This window comes from Leptinotarsa decemlineata, unplaced genomic scaffold (assembly GCF_025532065.1).
Source record: "Leptinotarsa decemlineata unplaced genomic scaffold, Ldec_3_MD MMD2_tig00026282_RagTag_RagTag, whole genome shotgun sequence".
Lineage (NCBI taxonomy): Eukaryota > Metazoa > Arthropoda > Insecta > Coleoptera > Chrysomelidae > Leptinotarsa > Leptinotarsa decemlineata.
In genome coordinates, this window is record NW_027412668.1 from 9,877,991 (window position 1) to 9,905,062 (window position 27,072).

A 27,072-nucleotide genomic window follows, 5' to 3' on the forward strand; every position below is an offset into this window, starting at 1 on the left:
CTTTTTCTACGTTATTAACTCATAACCAGATGATATTTTCTCATTAGTCAGTGGGCTATGCTCGAAGACGAGCAGTAAACAAATCTGAAGCCTTTTGTTTGAAGGTGGTTGACAACGTTTCGTAGTGTATTTCTGTAAAATATTAAGAATATTAAATATTTTTCAGGAATTTCAAATCAATTTATATTATATTAAACAATAGAAGTCCGAACTGATGAAATAAATCTGAAGCCCGTCAAGCCCGTCTCGGATATAACTACGCAGTAGGTTGAATGGACTGACGCATATCAGAAAACAACTACCCCACTGGCTAATACCACGAACGGCGTTGGATCATATCTGCCAGGCGTCGGTGCAGAAATATTCACAGAAAATTACTTGCATATTCAATTGGCAATACAATTTTGGAACGGACACACTTGCAGACCGGTTTCGGGTTCCTTAGCCACTCGTCACTGCAAGATAGTGACCATTATCGACCTAAAGTCATTTGATATTCCATAATTGAATATCGAAATTCTATCAGAGTATTTCATTCCTCGTTTTAAGTTGAAGCGAACATCAAAAATGTCACTCCATCTAGTGGAAGAGGTACTAACCAACTGCATACACAAACTTTGCCCGATTCCTCTGAATAAGGAAAAAAAAACTTTCCCATTAGTCAGTGGGCTATGCTTGAAGACGGGCAGTGAACAAATCTAAAGGAATGAACTTTGAATGTTCAAGCCCGTCTCGGATATACCTACACAGTAGGTTGAATGGAGTGACGCCTATCAGAAAACAACTACTCCACTGGTTAATACCACGAACGGCGTTGGATTATATTCGACAGGCGTCAGTGCAGGAATCTCCACCGAAAATTTCCTGCATATGCAATTGGCAATACAACTGGAAGAGTCGACCTTAAATTTTGGAACGGGCACACTTGCAGATCGGTTTCGGGCTCCTTAGCCACTCGTTAGTGCAAAATAATGACCATCATCGATCTAACGTCAATGATATTCCATAATTGAAAATCGAAATTCTTTAAGAATATTTCCTTCCCCGTCTTAATTTGGAACGACCATAAAAAATATCACTCCATTTAGTGGACGAGGTAGTAACCAACTGCAAACCGAAATTCACCCGATTCCTCTGAATGAGGGAGAAAAACTTTCTACTCAGTCAGTGAGACGGGCATTAAACAAATCTGAAGTATTCTAGAACGACAATTTGAGGACCCTGATCTGTCACAAACGGTGCGTGAACTAGCAAAAATACTGAGCATCAGCTCACATGAGCTTCATGATGGTTCAAAACGTATTGGAAGGTTCGAAACGCTTGAAATGTGGGTGCCTCACGATTTGAACGATCGACAGAAATTGTCACGTTTTGAGTCCTCACGTGTGATGTTAAATGGATCCTCTCCGACAAAAGGAGACGTTCAGGACAGTTGCTGGACACCGATGAGCCACCCAGGTGCACTGTATGGTGGTCAGCGGTGTGATTTACTATAACTTTCTGCAACTGAGCTAAACCATCACAGCAGAATCCTTGTGTGAGGAAATCGACGAAATGTACCAAAAATTGCGTCAGCTGTCGGCACTGGTCAACAAAAAAGATTCGATCCTGTTCCACGCACGTTTCACAAATCACCCACCGAAAATTAAAGAATTGATCGTCAAAGTTTTGCCTCACCCAGCATACTCTCCAGATCTTTTCCCAATCGACTGCTATCTTTTCAAGCACTGGGAAAATTTTTCACAGGTAGGATCTTCGCCAATCAGGACTAGGCAAAACAACTTTCGTTGACTTCATCGAGTCTCTAGCATAATTTTTAGGCTGAAGGAATTGATCGACGTGTTACGTTGACAAGAGTGCACTTACTCAAATGGCGCTCATTTCGAATGAAACGATTGATAATTCACTAGACATTACAGTTTAAAGTAGACTCATAAAAACTGACAAAACTGAAATGAAATTTAATAGTTCAACAAGTAACAAATATTTCCGCTGATTATTTCGGTATTGCAGTGCAACCTTAATAAGTGATTGAAAGTAAAAAGATGAATATATGCTTGGGAAGCTTCTTCCTCAAATAGGAATCGAACATTCATTTCTCAATATTCAGTCAATGGTTTAAAAAATATACATTCCATTATTGTTATAATGTTCGCCTCTATTATTCCAAACTCATTAGATATCACCAACAAACTGGTCCTACTTCATATTTATGAGTGAGTTATTTCATATCCCGCTTTGTTTGGTGAATTTATGTGTGACGAAGTTATATATAAAATTCCTAGATAAAGCATTGATAGTGTATCATATGAAGTTAGTTACAGCAGGAATTATAATCAATTATCAAAATAATCAACAAGACATTGTATAAGAGCAAATTACCTGACAAAAGCTCAAATTACCATCAAATACACATTAAAGCCTTATCAGTACAACAATTACTCTTATCTAATAGAAATGATATACTCATACTCGACATGAACGCCAAATATTACCAGCAATGGGTACGTATTCAAGCACTGTGGAATTATCCACGGATCATTATGAAGCGTATAATTTCGAGAAAATTCCAACTTAATGAATGTTTTTCATGTCGACGGTATTCAGCAATATGGATTTATGAACGTTAGTGATGTTTTGTGGTAGTGGGAGTATTATTATTATTTCAAACAGAAACGAACGAATGCGGATTCTTGATAATAAAAAACTGGAACATGAAAATGCAATTCACTCGAAGGTAAAGTCTTGTATTTCGGGATTGATTTCCAACAATATATTTTTTTTAAGGACAAAACACAAGTACTACAGGAAAATCCTCAAGGCGCTCTCAGAGTGCAAGCATCCCTTGTTAAGATACAGCCCCTTAAAGGAGATACATGAAATTTGGTTAACAATTTTTTTCACAAGCACTAAAGAAGTTACGATATTGAAATTGACCTGGCGTTTTGTACTACCAAAAAGACACTCAGCCAGAAATTTATTTGGTTTACCTCAGGGGTGGAAAACGCAAACCCTAAAATTTATTTCCAATGTAACTTTTTGTCTTATTATTTGTTTATCATTTGAAAATTCATTTATTATTTTCATTCTAAACAAAAAATGTCTCCTGGGTTTTTTTGCCCAAAGTAAACCGGTTCGCAGCAAAAAATTATTTTACGAACAACTACAGAGATACATCGTCTTAAATGCGAAAATACGAAACTAAGTAAACTTGTCTAGATTTTTACTTCCCTTAATACAACCATTACAAGGGAAAACATCGTCTTTTGTGAAGAATTCAAGACATTTTGTCGAACTACTAGGGTCAATTGAAGTCACACAGGAAGATCAACTAATAAGTTTCGACGTGGAAAGCCTTTACACCAACGTTCCGGTCGAAGAAGCACTCCAAATCATACAGAGAAAGCTATCCGAAGACGGGAACCTGAAAGAGAGAACGAATCTACCTATAGAAGTAATTATGGAATTACTAGGATGCTGTGTACGAAACTGTTATTTCCAACTGAAGGACGAATTCTTTACACAAGATGAGGGACTGCCAATGGGATCGCCACTTTCACCAGTCATAGCCAACATATATATGGAGTGGTTTGAAACTCTGGCCATTGAAGAAGCCCACAAGAAACCTCGAGTCTGGTTGAGATATGTTGACGACACCTTCATAATATGGAACCATGGGAATACTGAACTAGACGCCTTTCTGAAACACATCAACAGCGTGAGACCTTCCATCACTTTCACAATGGAGAAGGAAATCCACAATGAATTGCCATTCTTAGACGTTTTGGTGAAGAGGACCGACACTAAGTGGGAAACATCTGTATACCGAAAACCCACTCATACGGGACAGTATCTGAACCACGAATCCAACCACCATCAATCGACAAAAAGAGGAATCATCAAGACTCTATTAGACCGTGCTTTTGGGCTTTGTAATACAAAGGACGGTCTCGAGAAGGAACTAGACATCATCAAAAGTGATCTTCAGCGGAATGGATACTCCAAAGCGATGGTAGAAAAGACTTTGGCCAAAAGACAGCAGGAGCCTCGCAAGGAAGAGAAGCCGTCACAACCAGTGCTTGCACTTCCCTACATCAGAGGATTATCGGAGAGGATAAGAAGAATTGGTTCCAAGTACAACATTAGAACCTTTTTCAGATCCGGTAACACTATCCGTAGCAGCCTCACGAAAACCAGGCCCCCAAACGCGGACTGCGATTCCAAGAATTGCATTTACCGGATACCCTGTGGGTGCGGAAAATCCTATATTGGTGAAACTAAGAGGCCATTGAATATTCGCATTGCCGAGCACAAGAAGCACACACAGCGAGGAGAAACCAGCAAATCAGGAATAGCAGACCATGTTTGGACCCATCAACACAACATCGAGTGGTCCCAAGCTGAGATCTTGCACAGAGAGGAACATTGGTTCAGGAGAAAATTTAAGGAAGCCGCATACATGTTGTCCAACAACGTATTCAGCCAGGCCAACGTAGATATACGAAACATATGGAAACCCATCATCAAACGAGAAATGACCAACTCCCGCCAAATCGGTCATCTCTCACGGAATCAGTGAAGCGGAAAATGGAAAGTAGAGAAAGTGAAAGTATTTCAACGACCTATAAAATAGTCATCTCTCGGAGGAATCAGTCCAGTCATCACCCGAAGACGATTGTAGATACCAACAATCGAAACGTCGTGAACTAACGTGACTTGGAATCTCTACACTTTTTTATTTTTATTATTTTCTTTTTGCATTCCTTTAATTTTTATTTATTCAATTATTATATTTTTACTTGTAGGTTATTTTACTATCATTTCATTTCAGGTTTATTGTTGCTTAATATAATTGTTATTTTCAACTATTCTTTTTTAATTATTCATTTTTTCTTGTTTCAGGGATTTCAAATCATTTTATATAACAGACAATGGAAGTCCGAACTAGTGGAATTCAACTCTTATACCCTTACCATCTGCAATGAGACAGGCACTGTTACCGCGAGACTTTTCTTGAATTTTGCAATTGGATGCTGGAAACGATTAGAAGAAATTGTGACTTTCTGAAGACGAATGTAGTTTTTCTCGGGACAAGATTACTAATTTTCATAATCACCACATATGGGCTGATGAAAACTCTCACGCTATTGTCAAAACTAACCATCATTAAATCATCCCCAATAACGGAGTTATTGGGGATGATTTAATTGAGCCTCATTTTCTACCTCCTCAATTTTTAAGAGAAGTGCATCCAGTACTGCTGGAGGAAGTTTCTTTGGGCGTCAGAAGGGATATGCTTTTTATGCATAATGGGGCTACCGCCCATTTTAGTCAAGTAGTACGTCAGCTTTCAACTGAAACGTATCCAAATCAGTGGATAGGTCAAGGAGGACTATAGAACTGTCCCGCTTGATCCCCGGATCTCAATCCTCTCGATTTCTCTATTTGGGGCCATTTACAGTATTTAGTTTATCGTACTCCTGTTCGCGATGTAGAGGACTTGAGAAACCGCATCATCGGCAGGGTAATCAGAGAGACTCCAGGAATATTTAAGCGAATACGTGGCTCAATGCGCCGACGTCTAGATGTCTGAAGGTAGACATCTAGAGGATGACGTAATGTCTGACGTAATGACGTAATGTCTGAAGGTAGACATATTGATCATTTACTATGATTTCTACATGTTGTGTGTTTTGTTATTGATAAATTAGTTTTGGTAATTACCCTTCAATCGTTTGATGCAGGTACTAACTACAAAATAACAATAAATCCAGTTACATTGGGAATAAATTTTAGGGGTTGCGTTTTCCACCCCTTACAATCATAGGGTAAGTACAAAAAGTCAGGTTGATTTGAATATTGTAACTTTTTTAGTGCTTGTGAAAAAAATTGTTATGCAAATCTTATGTACCCCTTTAAGGGGCTGTATCTTAACAAGGGATGCTCCAATGGAGTTTTTTTATATGAAAGATCCTTTTTTTTTCGATGAGGAATCGAAATGTTTTACACTTGATCAGTTACACCCTATATATTGGATTCTTGGTTTTTTCCAAGTTGTTGATATATAATGAAAAGAGGGTTGGAGACAATATGGATCACTGGGAAACACTAGCGTTAATGCTGAAATTATTCGGGAGATATCCATCGACGGCCACTTGCAGGGAACGGTCTTTCAGGAAGCTGAAGAACCATTCACAAAAATGATCCGACAAGTCATAGCAAGTTTGGCCAGCAAATCCTCATGCCATACACGGCCAAAAGCCTTAGAAATATCAAGCGCAACAGCTCTTGATTGTCTATGTTTTTCAATTGCGTTATTCCAAATATGGATGACATATGATAGGAGGTCGCCTGTTGATCTTTGTTTCCGAAAGACATATTGATGATCGCTCAAGATATAGAAGCCTTCCAAATATTTGATGATATGGTAGTTTACGACGTTCCTCAAGATTTTTGATATCAATGATAGCAAAGCAACTGGTCTATAGTTATTTGGATAATTTTTCTGCCAGCCTCCAGCCTCCAGGAGAAACCCTCAATGCAAATTCCGAAGAGAGATATTCACAATCAGATTTAAAAAACCAAAATGGCAATTTTTGTTATTTTGTGGAATGGGGAATGTTCCTCAATTTGGGTTATTACAGCAAATGCAAGTCTGAACGAAATAAAGTTGAGTTTGATTCATGAGTTTTTCAAATTCACTTCGAAAAGTATTCAAATTGATGTTTCAGATGTTGGGTTTCATTTTTGGAAGGGATTTGTTTCTAATTCACATATTGGCAACAGCACCTATATCAAGTTGAGATAATTTATACGCACCTACTTTAAAAAAGGAAAATTATCTTTATGAATCAACAATAAAGGCAAAATATAAATTATAGTTCAATACCACCTCCACAAGCCACATAAACAACAGTTGTTTTGTTATTTATTCATATAGAGGAAGATAGGTTAGGTGCACAAAATGGCATATGTCACAGAATGTCTTGGAACTCGGAACATAAGTAAGCAGAACAGCACGCCTCTGAAATATGTCATCTTTGTTTGTATCATACAGGTAACAGATTCATTGTCCTTTATTAGCTACAACCGATGTTGCCAAATGATGAAATAGAAACGAATCCCTTTAAATGTTGAATGCATCATTTCATTTCTCTTTTTTAGGTATTTAAATAATTTTTAAAAGAAAAAGGTAAGAATGATAAGTTTAAAATGCGTTGTTTTAGAGCTCTTTTATGAAAACTGCTTGATTTTCGTCATGAGGAACATTCCCCATTATAGGAAGTTGTCTGACTTGGAAAAAAAAATCAAATTTGAATTGATAGGGAATATTATTCAGGAGATATTACTTTCTGGAAGTATCTTCTAAGCATGAACTACAAATCTGACTGAATGGTTTATTTTAACCTTGAATGCGTTTTTTCTTCCTTTAGAAACTCAGTGTTTATTTTCCTTTGAGAAAAACTACTCGAATGAACTAGAAAATTTCATTCAAAGCGGAGAGGAATACTTACAGGAGATGATAATGTTTCAGAAATAAATGTAGCTGTCTGCTTTACATTTTGTCTGATGTCTGATGTTGATGTAGAAAGAAAAAAGTGTTTTTTCTCAAAAATTTGAGAGCTATTTTTATACAATCATCAAATATGAATACTACTGGAGTTTTAACCCAACAACAAACCGTTATTTCAACACTTTGACACGTGTTTCGATCACCAAATGATCATCTTCAAGAGGAATATTAAACTGTTCCGCATTCCATGTAAAGAACATCAAGACACTACGAGCTGAAGGAATTCATAATCGCATTGAGGAAGAATCCATCAAAACAGGAAAGACGCAATACTTGTTGACTTGTAACTGTTGAATATTAAGATCAAATAAGGAAATTTGATGCATTGGAACGATTTAGACACGAGGCTTTCATCGTGTACATCACCAAAAGAAATATATAGAAGAACGGGAGTGAGACCTAAATGTATTTCCAGGATGATATAAACATAGTATTGGACTTTTTCGATTGAAAATTAGCAGACAAGGAGTTTACCATTATAGCCAGAACTGGGAGCTTTCCTATGAAGCAGCATTGTCGATATGGAGTCAAGGATTCGTTCTTATAAGAAACTTAATCGGAATCCGCATACCGTTATTTGGAGAAGAATCTCCTACAGGCATTGAAGATACCACGAAAAAGCTTTCTCAATTATTCAAGACCTTCCGGTAAGCCATGGCTCACCAAATATTCAGAAATAGGATGTGCCACAGAATCAGCAAGGAATATGATACGTTTCACGGTATATGGTATTGACCAAATGATAATAAAATTGAAGGGTTACTTTGGACTTGTTCTGAAGCCCCGTGCCGCAATGGGAGGAAGTTGAAAAAATATATTAATTATATGTTGGTGTTACCTACATTTCACATATAATAGCAGAAAACAAAGATTGAGTTATGTCATGAACTATATATACCACACCATTAATTGATGTACATGCATTCTTCTACTCCAAGAAGTTTTCGAAGGGAAAGTACTCATCGACAGAACTTTCAATATATCAGAAAAAGTGACAGTTAGGTGTATGATTCAGACCTAAATCCTCGCACCGTTGAATAGTGAACAGCCATAGTGATGATATCGAATAGAACCCTAATCAACATTTCTCACCAAAAAACTTGAATTTCCAAAGATAGATCGATGCAATTTTGAGACAACTACTTTATAGAATTCATCTTATGTCTCTCATTGGATTCACTCATTGGTTCATTTGGAACACCTTTCGATACTTTGAAATGACGTTTCCATCCTCATTAGTTCCATCTGAAATCGATTGTGTCATATACCTACACCATTATCTATATGCTCTTGAATATTTTTAAAAGAAAACTGTATTTGGAAATATCCAACACAGTTCGCAATGGTTCTTCTCCGAAACTAGAGGATTTCAAGATATAAATTTCAATTCAGCGGCGATAGCGTGTTAGGAATCACACGCCAGAAGGTGGGACCTCGTTAATCCTCAGGTTGCACAAGGTTCGACTTCTGAGGGTTGTCGTTCGTAGTAGTGCGACAGCTGGTTAACGGAAAAAACAGATTTCAAACAGATGTTTTTTAAAAGAGAAATACTTCTGGTGATGAGCATCGAGTAATCGGAATTCTTCGAAGAATCCTTTCAAAATACTGGATGAAACTGAAAGTTTGATGTATGAATCAGACATGATTTCTCCCAAATTCAACTAGTGATCTGCTACAGTAAGGACCATTGGATAGAAGAACACTTATTCGACATTTGCTGTCAAAAATTAGTTCATTTGGACTACATTTTGTTACTTCAAAATAAGCTTTCCATCCTCATGTAAGTTTCGTATGGAATCAGTTGCTCCATCTATACTACTAGCAATGTACTGAAAGATATTTTGGGGTGAGAACTGTATTTGCAAATATTCAACACAGTTCGCAATGATTTGTTTTCGAACCGTGTACAGAGATGTTAGGCATTATTATGGATTTGAAGAACTGTTTCCTGCATTGACCTTGCACTATAGAATTTCACATTTTCAATTGAAGATGTCGATCAGAGTAAACAGAAACATAATCGATTTTCCTGAAACCCTGAAACTAGGGAAATCCAAGACATAAATTTTCATTCAGCGATAGTTCCACTTCTAAACATGTATATGATTCAAAATGTTGGTAAAAATCATTATATATTGATTTGATAGAAAAAAAAACAATTCACACTATGTTCATGGATAGAGTTCATGATATTTCAATAGGATGATCGAAACAATTAATCAAACAGTAATGAATCAATAATAAGAATGATATTCGTATAATTTAGTTTAAAAAACTCGAAAGTGATGAATATCAGTTATACTTCTCTTGATGTGCATCGATAAATTGAAATAACATTATTCATCCAGAATCATGGAAATAACAGAACCTTATAAAAACATATAATTAGAAAATTCATGTCACGTGATTTTTTGTCTCTTTTCAAATACTTCAATGAATTCATTACATGTTTCGAACCTTTTTGAATTATTCACGAAGTGCCATTGCAATAACCCACAGGTTATCGGTGAAATACTGGAAAACATAAATTGCAGATTAAAAATTACAGATTGAAACAGTTTAACGTTGAATGTTGAATACATAAATCGAACCCCAATTGATTTCATTTCTCACGAACCATGTCTACAACAATCACTTTTTTCTTTCACGAACATGATTCAGTTTATGTCTGATTCTGGTGGCTATTTTCATTTATTATTTTAAAATTTTTGACATGGTGGTATTGGAATTTTTAGTAAACAGTGTCCTATATACAGGGCGTTCCAGAGAGAACTTGACCTTCTCTGTAAGTCATAAACGAACATGTAATCGAAAATTTTGAAAAACACGTCAATTTTCATCTCCAGGGAGACTGATTCTGATTTGAAAATCATACCCGAAACTTCACCACCTGCGGTTAGCAACTGCCACCCCTATTCTTTTCAATAGCATGGGGGTCTATCAATATATCATTTGAAAGGTCTTTTGTCCCTGTATCACCTCTGTCATTTTTTCGAAAGTGATTTATTCGTTATTGAGAAATTGAATGTTGAACGTTTTATTTAAAAAAAAACTGAAAATTCCCTGTCGTTCATTTCAATAAGGAAATCAACAACAAATAATATCAGTCAAAACAAAATCAACAGATAAATTGTTTGAAATGACTTTCACCTATTTCCATCCCATAATACAGTCTACTCTCGAAAGCGTTCCGTACATTATTCAAGATGTCCGGAGTCGGCAATCGGCTTTCTCAAACGATTCTGTTTCATAGGTCTTCTAGATTTGTAGGCTCAGTAGAGTACACTTTTGACTCCAGGTGTCCCCATGAAAAGAAGTCCATCGATGTGAGATCAGGTGATCTAGCCGACCACTTCACTGGACCCCTTCTGACGATCCAACGCATTGGAAAACGTTTCTCCAAAAACTGTCCCACACGAACATCAAAATGTGTGGGTGTATCATACCAGGATCATCTTCGTTTAATTCCTTAACTAGTCTTACTTTGTAAGGATGGAATTTGTAGGCTTTCAGAATCAGAAAAACACTAGTAGCTGATACATCAGACGCTCCAGCTACTCATCTGATAGATCGTCGATTATTCATCCAAAAAGGATGACTGAATATTAATTCGTGAAGTGACAGTGGCAAACTACCTACTTTTTGTTCTGCGACAACTAGAGTCAACAAAAACTACCAGTGCAGGAGAACTAACAGTGTCGTCAATTTCAAAATGTTTACTACTAAGAAAGATAGGTCAAAGTACTTAGGAATAATTATAGACAGGCACTTGAGATGGGACCTTCACGTTAATCATGCTGAAAATAAGCTGAGGAGATTGCTTATCAAATTTAGATATCTCGCTGACTTTTTGAGTACAGAGAACTTGAAAACATTATATCTAGCATCAATACACTACCAGTTATCTATCATATGGAATATTAGGATGGGTTGGCGTAGCTCCACGTTTTCTGCATAATTTAAACGTTATGCAGAAGTGGATTCTGAGGATAATTCACGGGAAAAATATTATTTATTCCAGTGATTTATTATTTCTGGAAAATGGCATTTTTGATATAAGACAAATCTTCACATATCGTATTCTAATCAATATCTACAGGAACAAAATAAAATTTCAAGCAATTGAACATCATCACAACACGAGAACAAAAAGGAGATATATCAATGAAACGACATGTGGAAAAACTATCGGTCAGAGGTCAGTGGAATTTTTAGCACCAGAAGTTTATAATACACTTCCTGATGATATAGAAAAAAATAAATCGTATACATCCTACAAACTCCATGTGAAAAAGTAGTTGAAGTGTACAGATAGAAAAGTTCTCAACGATCTCGTAGACCTAAAACTACTACGCTAACTTACGAGTAACATAGGTATATCAGACCAAATATTTATTTGTATGAATTATAAGAAAAAAGAAACTGAATCTAAAATTTTCATAAAAACTTCCCAAAATTGACATTATCCAACCGAGTTTTAAATTTTTCCTAATTCTGACATATTTCCCGATAAAAAACAAACTTCTCAAAATTGACATCACTAAACCGATTTTGATAATTTCACCCCTCAGGTAGTTCTATTCCGATATCTATTCAGAAACTACTTCAACTATATTCATTCACTTCATCATAACCGCAATCATTCAGAATTTTTTTATTTAAATTGTATTTTTCTATAATTTTAAAATGTATTTTTGTAAAGATTTCTAAACTCAGTAAATGTCACGCGCAAGCTCTATGAGCTTCAGTGACTTCTCATATTCATTTCTGTGCTTTTTATATGTTCATCTTCCATCTTTTTATACATTTTTTGAAATAAACATTCTTATTATTATTATAATTGAAAGGATTTTACAAATCCAGAAGACCTGCGACAGAGAATTGTTCGTGAATGCCGATTTTTGACTCCAGACATCTTCAATAATGTAAGGAACGCTTTGTATGGAACTAGATGGAGGTTATTTTGAACACTTTATCCGTCGTTTATGTTGACATTGATATTACTTTTGTTGATTTCTTCAATAAAATGTGCGACAGCGAATTTTCTGTTTTTTCTCAAATATAACGTTCAACATTTGATTTCTCAATAACAACAAAACTAATTGAAAAAAATCACAGAAGTAATAGAGGAATAAAAGACCTTGCAATCATTCACCCCCACATATGCCAATGAAAAAATAGTGGGGGTAGTTGCTGACCGCAGGGGGGTGAAGTTTCGAGTATGATTTCCATATCAGATTCAGTTCCCTTAATAATAAAAACTGATGTGTTCTTTAAAATTTCGATTAAACGTCCGTTTCTGACTTACAGGGGTGGTCAAGTTTTCGTTGGCACTATATTACTACTATATTCTTGTAAATAATGGTTGTCAAAGATTGATTTACTCACAACGGGGCACAAAGAACAAATCATGACCACTTACTTGTGCAAAACGTATTCCAACAAAAGCCTCAATAACTACAAACTCAATCTCCACTATCTTTTCAATCTACCTTCGAAATGACTTTTTTTATTTTCTCACCACCTAACATCTACCACTGAGACAGATCCTTCGCCATAGTATGCAGTGGAGACTCCGCCAAATTTAAAAATCCCTTCACCCTAATAAAATTCATACTAAACTACCAAAATATTCTCTCTGATGAGTAGAAGAGCCACGAGTAATTTTTTCAACTGGTTTTTCAGATCGACAAAAGCATCAATGGCCTCAACAAGAAAATGTACAGCGTATACTCAATCGAACGCTGCGAGGTCATAATCAACATCCGAAACCTAAAACTGAATATGGAAAAAGTCATGAATATGTTGCAGCACAGACCAGTTCTACGGCTGTTCTTCCTTGCGGAGATATGCCGAAAATAACGGATGATATGATCAATGTAACGGTGAGATATTTGAGTACATATTCATATGGATCGGTAGTAAATATAATTTTTATGACAAATGGTACGACAAACCTACTGAACTTGATAAAAACACTTTCAAATATGTCTTTTCAGAAGAAATGCCACATTTGAACTTCTGATTCTTCATCATATTATAGAAATAACAATTTTAAATAATCAACCTATGATTGTGCTAACAATATAACCTTTGGGAACGTGACTAAGAAGTACATTATTGCTTTTCGTTTGCCGTGCAAACATTTTTCTGCCGTTCTTCACAAAGTTGTACTCATTAGGAAGGATCAGTACTTGATGATCTTCAAATAGTTATAATTTTTTGATACGAAGTAAAGTTATTGATTAACAAAACACACAGTCATTTTCAGTGAATATTAAGATGAATTTGGTTCAAAAGTTACTGCATATAGAAATATATAGCGACTTGTCATATGAGACTCAGTAAACCAGAGTATAATTTGATAACTCGCACTGACACCTCTGGCGTGAAATGAATCTATTGAAATCACTTTTCCAACACTAGAACATAATAACGATCTCTCGACGCGCGTTTCGCTAAAGACAGGAAATACATAACAAACTAGAGGTAGGTATTGAAAAAACAGGTAGATGAGCATAGAAACAATAACAGGTAGAATTAGGTAGTAGTTAGGCCACTAGCATGTAAGAACACTAACATAGTAGGAGAAACGTATTCCAAAAACACTTTATTGTGAGATTTTCACTAAATTGTTTAACAAAAACGCAACACGTGTTTCGCCATACAATGGCTTCATCTGGCGTGGCGCCAGTTATGGATTTTCATCAAGTATCGGCCGATTCCATCATATATAGTAGGAGAAAATTTATTTATAAAGATCTCCTGAGGATGCTGGGTTAGGTTAGGTTATGTTAGATCCAAAGTATGTGGGTCTATTCGACCCTCCACTGCAACCCGCAAGGGTTCACTGTGGCTCACACCAAATCACACTTGATCAAATAAACCCAGCTTCTTAACGAAGCCTATTAGTTTGTATGGTGAAAGGTCTTTCAGGTCAGATGGTAAGAGTACGGCTCTGTCGAACTCTCAAAACCTGATTCGCTCCCCAGCGGGGCAGGCACAAAATATGTGATCTACTGTTCCATCATTTTTCAAAGTGAGGCGACACACACTGTCTTCCGGCAGTATGAGTCTCTGCATATGATGATTGAAATGACAGTGACCTATAAGGAGGCCTGTTAGACATAGTAGTTCATCCATACTGTAGTCCAACAACTGTTTGGTATCAAGTTATGGAGGGTGAATGAACGCCTTAAAGTGAGCCAATACTAGAAGATTCTGCCCGAAGTCCATAAATCTTCTTGCCATCCACATGTTCAATCTTTGTTTGTCAAAGCCTAATGCGAAGCCAATGACAGGTTCTGGTCCGATGAGGCTGCTTGCACCACTCTCCTTTGCAAGGAAGTCAGCATTCCCTTCCAGGTCAGTATGCATCAAATTAATGAGTGCCATTGGCAATGCGCACAATTCTATATGCAGTCCATCTAGCCTCTCTCTTCAGAAAAGTGTGGAGAGGAGGTAAATATAGAAGAATCTTCGTGACGGCTGATGGTGTGGTACTGATGGCACGAATGATGGCCAGACAAGCCTGTCTCTGTAAGCCAGAGAGATTCACCTCGGCCGTTTTCTGTTGAGCCTTCAGTTACCAGGCAATTGCACTATAAGTGATCATTGGTCTGACAATCATCACATAGATCCAATGGATTTGTTTGGGAACCAAACCCCAAGATTCACCACAAATCCTTCGACATGTCCATAGGGACAGTCTGACTTTGTGTAAACTTTTTTCACCATTGAGGGAAAGTGGCGTTAGATCGTCCAATTTTCTCCTCTTGGTGAAGGAGATTATCACAGTTTTGCTGGGGTTGACAGGCATCTGCTCCCTTAGGCACCAACTGTGAACAACGTCCAACGCACTTTGGAGGATAATACAAGCAAACTTTCACGACGTGGACCTTGTGAAGAAACCAAGGTCATTTGCAAAAGCTTACAGATTTACTTTCCTTCTGTCGAAGGCATCAAGCAGACTATCCTTCAGGGGCGACCACAGAACAGGAGATAGTACACCACCTAGGTGGTGGTCGTAGTTGCAGTTCTGTTTACCAGCAGTTCTGTTTACCTGAGAACGCTAATTTGGTTAGTGAAATGCTCGTCGAGAGGCCCTGATTTTTTTCTGGTGTTAGGAAAGTGTTTTCAAAAGAGAGTGTAATTTGCAGCCTACATAAAGCCTACTTTGAACTGAAGAAATATATATTAAAAACATTACTTCTTCTATGTGTCTTCTATGTGTATTTATCACAATGTTTTCATGCTACATGTATCAAATTCAGACTATGGTAGAAAAAATATAATCTAAATGGATGAAATGGGTAAAATAGTGGACAAGATTACTGGACCAAAATACTCTAATACGTTGTTGCAAATGAGCAATGGGTACAATAAAAATGTTTGAAAGCTAATTTGTAAAAAAAAGTAATCGTGACCTGAAATGAAAGTGAATTGATGAATTCAGATAGCAATGGGTAAAAAGTCAAGTATATATAAAAACAGAAATGAAATAATATGAAATAATAAAGATAAATGGTGTTTTTTTTTCAGTTTTTTTCGTTATTCCTGAACATTCCCTTGAAGATTCATACTCTTTTTGATGTTATACTCCACAATGAAAATTCGAAATAACATTCATGTATTTCCAGTTTTGACCATCATCCATATCTTCGGCTATATATTATCTTCGATGAAGTATTTGCACTTTTGAAGTTTTGTTCTTTCATATTCATTGGTAACAATTTAGTATGAATATTTGTAGTACATAAATTGATGGATGTAGCCGTTACTATGTGGTAGGAATTCATAATGAAGGAGAAAGAAATGAAACTTTCTATGTCTTTTACCAGTTTTAATTGTAACTAACGTTACTGCCGTTTAGTCCTATACGGAGATCTTCAAATTTATACAATAAAAGTTCATTGTGTAAGTTTGAAAATGTCCGTATAGAACTTATTCAATAAAAGTTTGTTGTATAAGTTTGAAAATGTACGTATAGAACGAAACTGCAGTAACGTTAGTTACAAATAAAAGTGGTGAAAAACAGAAAGTTTCATTTCTCTTTTCTGTATTTGTAGGATTATACTCCACTGGTATACTGAAGAGGAACATTAAATTTTATTGTCACACTCTATTTTTTCTGGTGTCAACTATCACAAAATAGGTATCACAATCAAAATCAATACTAGAGGTGACATCTGGCGTTTTGTTTCCAATGAATTCAATCAATAATATTGTATAGCGGGTCTAGAAAACTTTGACTTTCAGTAAAAAGTAGAGTGTGGCATATCGCAGTCATCCTCTGGAAGAGGGCGCATCTCAGGAATCAATATGATTTCACTATGGAAGGTATCTACCGAACAGCAGGCGAAGCTTTCGCATCCGTACCAGAGATGGCAATGGAACATGAACTGGAAAGAGGTGCAAAATTCGAATTATAAAACAATTGCTGGTATGAAACGAATTCGGCAGTACTGTGGAAAATGATAATTTTTCCTGTTTCAAAATCAGGAAATAATTCATTTCCTTTGTCTTGTTTGAAAGCAATGACTCCAGAAGTCAAATAATGATAGTATTAATATAGTTGTTGAACAAATTTTTTGCATCTTTCGGTAATGCTCACTCCATGAAGCATAAAAAACCTAATCAGATTGAATACATATACATATAAACAAAAATAAATGCAGAAATAAACATGACAAGCCATAAACATGACAAATAATATGAAATTATTTCCATTCATACTTGTGAATACTTACATTCTTACTTGTGAAAACATGTGCTTTTTCTTTCTGTATCACCACTTAATTTTTATTCCTTCCAATATTTCATGTATCCTACCTATTAGTTAGCCATAATTTCAGTTCTTCTTTGAATCTGTTATCACTTGTAATATACTTCATTCCAAATGGAACTTTCAAATAGACAATAGGGCACAAGTATGGGAGAAATCTTTTACTTCGAGTTGTGTTTAACTTAGGAATCCTTGAGGTTTTTTGTTTAAATCTGTTATTCTATGATACTATTCGAAATAATTTTCATGGAGAAGTTTTGAGTGACATTGATAACCCTGAGATGATTATAAGTAATACTTTCCCACACAATTATTCCATATTCCATAGACTGAACTATAATGTTCGTGGTTGCTAATATTTCTCTTCGGATGTTTCAGCACGGATATTCAATATATATATATATCTAAATATGGTAATTTGAAATATTAATGCAATAGTTGAAATGAAGGGATATAGCATCTGCTGAATATAGACCTATACTTTATGGGTCATTTTGTAAAAAATTACAATAATTTCATCGGTAACTGTGGAAAACTTGTACAATAATGTTTCAATTCCACACTAATTATGAAACGAAAAGAAATGATACTGGGAATAGTGCTGAGAGGCCTTGTAGTAGTGCTTTGACGATGCATGTCCCAAAACTCAAAATAAATTCATTTGTGAACTTGAATTTTATAGGAAATATAAATGTTTCCACTTGAATCGTTCTTTTTCGGATGCTGAAAATGGAAATGAAAGATAATATTTTTCTAATTTCAAAACGAGGAAATTCAGCTGTTTTCCACAAGTGTTTTTTCCTGATTTCGATAAAAAAAATTCTGAAACGTTGGGCATCTAAAGAGATTATTTTTTCCACATATTATTCAATTTCAGAGCAAAATCCATGAATTTAAGTTACTGTCTAATTGTTCTCTTCGTTGGTTCATATTATGCAGTAACTTTTTGAGGATAACTTTATTTATTTCAGCGGATTTCCAACGCATTCATCTAGGTTCATTTTTCAGTTTGTTGAAAATAAAACACCGAAAAATTAATGAGAAACATTGTCTCCACCAAAAACTTGTCTTTTAAACAATGTATAGGACTGAATTATCAAGCAGTTTGAACTTTCTGGAAAACTTTATACTTCCAAACTGTGGAATTTCTCCAGAAACACGAAACAACAGGAAAATATGACAGTAAATTGAATGATTTTTTTTTTCAGATGAAATGGTTCAAGCGAAATAACATCAGTAGAGATATACTGACTTTGGGTGATGATACACTTGTAGATGATAAACGATTCCTTTCATCGAATGCTACAAATTCGAAGGTAATAATTTTGGACAGTTATCTCATATCTCTTATTTTAATTATAAAAATCAAATATCCCATATTCAAACATATTTTCTCCATCCCCAGAACATTGTCTTCGTCCATCGCAAAAAATGCAGTTGGTTTTTTGACTGTAGCAACTACAATTTTTTGACAGGAAAACGGAAATAGTTTTGAATTTTTTATAATTCGAAACAGTATCAGACTTTTATCAGAAAGTAGTTAATGTGCCATATTTTGAAGTTCATTAACCAACTTTCATCTTTCTTCTGTATGTAACAATATTTCCAGCAGTTCAAATTTTGCGTACTCAAGACCAATATATTTCTGATCATATTTTTGAGTTCATCAATGCCGTTGAGTCCAAACTTGGAAAAAATGAAATTTTCAACTAGATGAAGAAAAAACTTCTCAGAAAATGTATCACATAATATTTCGGAGTTATAACCCCTATTCGGTTTTAGAATTGCCCATAAAATATATGTCATTGAATTGCCTCTAGAAGGATTGGATATGGACAATTTTGCAGGAGAAAATGTGGCTACTTGTTATAATCTATGTGCACTTTTAAATCACAGTGGGACTACTAACAGAGGACATTATACAGCATACTGCAGACACCCGTATGCTAGCGCGTGGCACAAATACAACGATTTACACGTGTCACCAATTTCACCAAAGTCGCTTGTGAGTGGAGAAACATACGTCTTCTTTTATGTAAAGGATGGAACAAAATCGCGCCTTTAAGATAACCGAGGGAAAGTTTTACTCTTAGTTCCTTCAATTTTGTAATTTTTTTCAACTTCTCATTTTTGTAATTTCTGTTTCCATAATTGGAATAATAATTTTATGTGTTTTTCACTATCGACTTTGAAACTTCAATTGAGTCTGATGAATGGAAAAAATCTACATATATCAATGAATCATCAAACTCAAAGTATTCAATTTCTTTTCTGAGATATATTGAAATTTTGGGGTCTCTTCACGGAAATAATGTTTTGGGATGAAAAAATGTGTGTTGTCGAAATGACGTTTGATATTTTTTTTTATGAAGACTTGTATATTCCTTCATCTCGTACGAGAGACTATTATCGTGATAATACGATTTTAGTTTTTTATCAGGTATGACCTACATTGAAAAAGTTTACGTGGGAATTTGTCTCGTCAATCGATAAATCAATTCCCTGATAAATATTATAGAAACCAAAGGGACAGAAAGTATCAACCACACAGTTGTTATCCGATTCTGATTCATATTTCATTTCTCAAAATGTTCTGACTGTAAACTGTATGCACACTTTCTAAAGGCATCCCAGGTTAACCAAGTTTTCTTCAATGCTAGCGGATATGTAACAGTTGAAAATATTCTAGAGTTCGGTCCATAATTTATTGGCTCTGATTCTTGAACTGTTTTGGCAAATACCTGTGGAAATTCTCTGAAAATCCCATGAAAAATTATTATTACAGTTGAGAACTCATTCGGCTGGAAACATTTTAGCGTAATTGAGAGAAAAAGTAACACGTTCTCACAAATTTATGAACAATCTCATTCTCCTTCTGTACTGCTGATTAGAATCCAAACACAGGTTTGCAAAATCTTCAACTACTTTCACAAAGTTTTTTTGACTTGTAATATATAGTTCATACTCATCATTTTTTTTTATAAGAATAACCTTGAAAGTCACTGAGCCACTTCATGTTTTAAAATTCAATTGGTGTTGCGATTTTAGAAACTTGGATCAGATAATTCCTTGCATGATTTTAATGAATACACCTCATCTCTGGATTCGACAAGAATGATTTTATTTGCTAATGTTGAATGAAGTAAGTTCTCGATTCCTTGAAAAATTATTTCAAATATGGAAATTCAATGAAATACCCATGGAAGTTTAAAAAAGCAGGACTGTACAACAGCTGATGAAGCCCATCTTCAGCAATTTTCTCTAATCGGATTTTCTGTTTTACAGACAAAACACAAGCACTGCAGAAAAATCTTCAAGGCGCTCTAAGAGCGGTGCCTGTTGGTAAGTAGAGATTCACATTGGATATGAATCGCTGGAGATATAATTCATTTGGAAAAACGTTCTGCGCAGTTTTCCCAGTAAAAGAGTTCTCAAACAGTGAAGTTATAGTTGCACCGAGTTGAACCTGAAAAAGATGAGCAGCCACAGTCCGTCGCATATTCCTGATGTGTACCGCTCTTGGTAAACTCGAATGTGTCAAGTCACTTTTGATACCGTGAAAGTTTCTGTAGAAGAGGGACACATCTCCAACCATTCTTCGATGTTTCAGACTATCAAGATTGCAAGTGATGTTGGTGTCTCTAATCTGACAGATGGCTTTTTTCTGGGTGGAATCCAGCAGCTTCAGGGTATGCCTAGGGGCGGAGCTCCATATATGAGAACAATACTCCAAAGAAGGTTTGATATTAGCTCCATAAAGCATTAGAAGTTGCTCTGGTGTGACAGTTTTCTGATACGGAACAGTGTTTCAAACTTTTGAGAAGCACCCTTGACAATTCAAGTGACATGATTGTGCCAAGACATATTGGGGTCCATTTCAACCGCCAACAAACTTATCGAAGCAGAAAACGAAACTGTCCTGACATTATTTTATCCGTTTTGTAGATATTTATCTTTTAGGAGAAAACCGATGCCTGGGTTTCCATGGCACCTTGTTACTTTCACCCCAATTCGATATCACCCCTAGATTCCCTCTAAGATATGCAACCTCCTGTTGACGTTGAAGATGTTCATCCACAGTCGATGTCCTGGAATGCAAATGGAATGTCGAGACAAAAAAGCTGTCGTCAGCAAAGCAATAAATTGGATTCTTGTTTTTTTTCGATAAGTCGTTGATATACAATAAAAAGAGGGTTGGATTTATCATCAATGCTGGCGTTTCCTGGGGAACACCAGCATTGGTCATAAAAGTATTCGAAAGATATCCATCGACGGCCACTTGCAGGGAACGTTGGCGGAAAGTGTGTATGAAAGAGGCGGGCTTTGAAAGAACCGATGTGATTTTCTTACCACTCACCAAAATCGTACCATAATTTGATTTTATTGTTTGTATGACAACACTGAATAGCTGTCATCCACAAACATTTAACAGTTCTGCGAAAAGGAATGGCGTCGGTAGACCACATCAAAGAATTCAGGACCAAAAAATATTTTTTTTGCGTTCACTCAATTTGTTTTACAAAGAAAAGTGCAGCATGAGTTGATAAAATTGATATATTGTATTGTTAGGCACAAATTGAGCATAATTTTACGATAATATTGATGTCATAATGTTTACGCGAAATAGCTGTATTTTGAAGTTACAACTCAAATGACAGAATGTTTTGAGAGCCAGTTGTGGAGGCTTTGAAGGAGTCGGCTCCACGATGCAGGACTGTTTTAGCTCCTCCATAAATCATTGCTAAGAAAGTTACGCTTACAAGTTACGCTTACAAGATAAAATCAAAATCAAAATCAAAAAATCTTTATTTCCGTAGACCTAGGGAAGGCATGGAAAAAGTCACATTACTCAGAACAATAACAATGAGGCCACAATCATAAAAAAGCATAATTATAAGATATACTATATAACATTTGGACCATAAAAGGGATACAAAAATTAAAATTTAAAATTCCAAATCAGACTGAAAAAATTCATCAAGCGAATAAAATACCTTTTCACATAATAGTTTCCGAACTTTTTGTTCAAAGAGCTTTACACTAGTTATTTTTTTAATGGATATTGGGAGCTTGTTGTACAGTTTTATTGACATGATATGAGGTCCATTAGTGACCTTGGCTAACTTATGACTAGGAATTAAAATGTTATAGTTTTTTCTCAGGATGAAGCCCGAAAGAAGACATGTATCATCTCTGTTCTGAAACTTGGAGCAATTTGATTTAACGTAGATTACGCAATTAAGAATATACATGCAAGTAACAGTTAATATATTCAACTTTGCAAAAAATGGTTTACAGGAATCGAGTGGTTTTTTAAAACAAATTGTTCTAATAATCTTTTTCTGGAAAATTAATAAGTCACTGATTCTATTGCAGTTGCCAAAACAAATAATACAGTAATTGAGGGCAGAGTAAACATATGCATAATAGTAACTTTTAAGAATTTCAATAGACACAAAATTACGCAGATTCCATATAACGAAACAGTGTGTCGCTAATTTCTTCAGTATGAAATCAACATGATGATTCCAATTGAGTTAGGAATCAATAAAAACTCCTAAAAATTTTTTATAGTTTACCTGTTCAATACTTTTAATCTCAGACCTAACCAATACACTACAATCAGTTTCCTGAATTGTAAAGAGAATGGTGTTGGTTTTAAGATTATTTAGAATCAAGCCATTTTCAGAACAATAATTTTGCATGTTGGATACAGCATCATTTGCTCTTACTGACAATGTTTCACATTCCGAACCACTGACAGTAAAAGATGTGTCATCAGCAAATTTTATGGAGCACTGTGGATGATTAATTTTTGAAAGGTCATTAACAAATAAAATAAATAGTGTAGGCCCCAAAACACTACCTTGGGGCACACCTGTAACAACGTTTCGAGATTCAGAGACAAATGACCGAGTCTGAAGCCTAACTTTAACAACCTGTGTACGACCAGTTGAATAGGTTTCAATCCACGGACGCCCATGTCAAACAGTTTATCAAGAAGAAGACCATGATGTATGGCATCAAACGCCCGTGTCAAGTCGAAAAGAACACTAAGTGATTTTTCACCTTTGTCGAAGTTTGATAATACATGATTATGTAGAGAAAGGATGGCATCCTGGGTTGACAAGCCTACTTGAAACCCATATTGGTTGTCAGATACGATATTGTATTTATTTAAAAAGGACACAAGTCTGTTTTGATATGATTTTTCAAATCATATCAAATGGAGGTAGTAAAGCAATACCTCTATAGTTCGACATTACATGCTTATCGCTTTTTTTTATGGACTGGGACGACCATTGCTTGCTTAAGCCGAGAAGGAAAAATACCTTCAGAGAAAGATACATTGATTAGATAAATCAGAGGTTCCATTATTTTCGAAGCAGCCTTTAATAAAACATTGCCTGGCAATTCATCAACCCCACTGGAGTTTTTCGAACATGCGAATTTAATTATTTCCAAGAGTTCAGTTTCATCTATTGGATAGAGGAAAAGACTCTAAGTTTTTACACAACGATTTTCAATGCCACCAGGTGCAGTATTTTTTACTAATAACTCCACTGAATCGACAAAATAACTACTAAATGCTTGAGATATACCGGGACCATCGTCAACAAGTACACCATCGCCAATGTCAAAATAGCTGGGTAAACATTTAGATGAATCGTTGATAATAGTATTTTTCCTGATGATAGACCAGGCAGCTTCAGATTTATGTTGAGCCTTAAGGAATTGATTATTGAAGTATTGACTTTTTGAGAGCACAATTTTTGTCTATGATTTTTTAAGAGTTGCTTATATTGACTCAACAAATGTACATTGGTTTGGCACTTGTTCAAATTATACATATCTCTGAGTAATATACCTTCTTCAAAGATATCCTTAGTAATCCATGGTTTGTGTCTACTTGAATTTTGATTTTGTTTAATTTTTTGAAACTGTTTAGGAAAGGATATATCAAAAGCTTGAAGAAAAACATCATAAAAATGGGAAAATTTAGTATCAAAGTCAAATTCAGTGAAGTATAGAAAATTCCAATTTTCGCCCGATAATAAATTAATGAAATGGAGGATATTATGATCATTAAAATTCCTCTTCAAAAAATAATGGTATTTATCAGCAGCGACGAAATTTATAGGTAATGTAATAAACTGGAGAGCATGGTCCGAGAAGTCAACATGCAAAACTTTGTTTTCAATTTCATACTCAACCGATGAGAATATATTATCAATTGTAGATCTACTGTCTCCTTGTAACCTTGTATATTCGAAGATACATTGTTTCAAACCATATGCTGAAAGTAGATTACGAAGTATTTTTGCCTCATTGTCATGTACTTCATCATGAAAATTGAAGTTAAAGTCACCACAAATAATATTAATCGACTTAGAATTTTTATAACTGAGTGTTTCAAGAAATGATTCCATTTTAGTGAGAAACGTTTTACTATCAGTAGCCGGTGACCTGTAAAAGCAACTTATGAATAATCGAAGGTCAGAGACAATCACCTCAATAGCTGCATATTCGGAAACATTGTGACATTTATGAATTTTAGTACTTTTTATTATGAAATCATGATCATTTCTAACAAATATGGCAACTCCACCACCATCTTTGTCTTTCCCACAAAAGTAGTCTGAGACGTTGTACGAGTTCAAATTGACTGATATAATTTCATAATCTTTGCACCAAGTTTCAGTGATACATACAATATCCGGATAACCAATAGTTTGCAAGACAAATTCAAATTTATCAATTTTATGTCTGATACTACGGATATTCAAATTGAGAATTTTTAGATTTGCGTTATTTTTGTTAAAACCATGTGATATATTAGATAAATTAGAGCAAATGGAAAAAACAGAAATTCTTTTATAATGATATTTTCAGGCCATGCATCACTATTTAGCAACAGTTGCTTACATGATTCCGATACACCCAGTTTGGAAGAACAATTTTTTCCCTTTGTATTTAATTTGAAACACTTAATAACTTCATTCGGGAAGGCTTCATCCAGAAACGATCGCATAACTTCATAATCTATCTGCCCCTTCATTTTTCCGACATACAGCCATGCTAAATCATCATCTTTTTCAACGCCTTGGATCTTCATGTTCAGCTTTTTGTTGGATCCGATAAGCAGAATCTGGGATTTATCAACTGGACTAATATTAGTTTGAGACTTTCGCACGGAAGGTTTGCTGTAATTCACATTCACATTGGTGTTTATTTTATTGGATTTTATCTCAGATGTTTCACTTCTTTCGTTTGGTTTTTTTACTTTTTGTTCGGTATGGGTGTTCAGGTTTGACACCTTTTTATCTGTATTCAACCGAACATTTGACGAAATTTGTTGCTTGTTATTGGAACTAGCTATTTGATTTTTAAGGAGAAATATGATTTCTTCCTGATCTTGCAGTCTTTTTGCCATCTGGTCAGATAGTTTATCTTGAAGTAAACACTCACGTTCAAGTTGCTGGCATTTTTTTGAAATAAACATGCACTCGGATGAACAATTTTTTGAGACATGATCGCCACTAACTACAGAGTTTTTCTCTGGATTCAACTTTTGAATGGATTTTAGAAAACTTTGTAAAATCTTATTTTCACCGAAATTATCGGGAAGAATTTTAGTCACAATTAGATCAATTATTTCACTTTTCTTCAGCTTATTTAGCTCCGTTGATAACACAACCTGCTCAGTCGACGACATGTCGACATGATATTACCACCTCATTGTTGCCATAGACTCCAACCTCTGGATGTTGCGGTTTACGAACCTTTCAAAACAAGATTTCGAATAGTTATGAACAAGTGGATTGTGAAACAACTAATCAATACAGTTTATTTGTAAGATTTTCACTGTAAGGTTTTACAAAAACCGCGACACGTGTTTTGCTATACAATAGCCTCTTCAAGCGTAAACTGAGAGTTACTTCTAAATTACACCATTTATACTATAATCTAGTACCTATTTGTCTACCTGAATAATGAATCTACCTGAAAAGGTCAGGTATACCTGGAAGTATATCTGTAAATATACCTAACTATTTTCACCTGCGAATGAACAGATTCAATAATGGCGAATTATTTAATTCAGTTTGATCGTTCATAAGATACTAGGAGTTTTTGAATTTCTCTATTTCCAGGTTAAGTTTCAAACCTTTCTTCTGGAAATGGAGGGGTTTGTATTCATGGTTGAACTCATGAGCAATGAGCAATTTTACAGTTTGATAATATAATTTATATAACAGATAAATAGTTTTCAAGTAATTTTTATTTGCTGAAAGACAATTTTTTTTGACATAGCACATGACCAGCTCTTTCATACACATGTTGCTTTGAAAGAGCCGATTTTTCTTTTTACTTTACTAATTTCTGTCATGGTATCTTATATTTTTTTGATGGGATGACCATGAGTATTAATTACTTACAAAAAGTAATCTTATTCAATAACCATCACCCGACGTCAACTTTTTTTGATGTTTTTCAAAACTGGCTCTTTCATACACACTCTCCCATACACCATCATATTCACAAATGACGATCTGATGAAATAAAATGAGAGAGATGTAGGTACAATTTTCAAAATACTTGATAGGGTCAGGAAAACAGATCAAAATTCTCGAACGTATTTTATTTGTTGAAATATATAATTCCTGGTACAAGAAAACAAAAAGACATATTTGAACTCGTCTTCCACTTTTGAATG

At 35.2% G+C, this 27,072-nt stretch overlaps 1 protein-coding gene across 2 annotated transcripts in view; it reads left to right on the forward strand.

Annotated features, from left to right (window-relative positions):
• Positions 1 to 27,072, forward strand: part of LOC111502097 (uncharacterized) — a 104,531-nt gene that overhangs the window by 28,007 nt on the left and 49,452 nt on the right. For both annotated transcript variants that reach the window (XM_074179779.1, XM_074179781.1), the window contains exons 3-4: positions 13,259 to 13,458; positions 18,566 to 18,673. In XM_074179779.1, the coding sequence (XP_074035880.1) occupies positions 13,259 to 13,458; positions 18,566 to 18,673 (308 nt within the window). The remainder of the gene's footprint in view (positions 1 to 13,258; positions 13,459 to 18,565; positions 18,674 to 27,072) is intronic.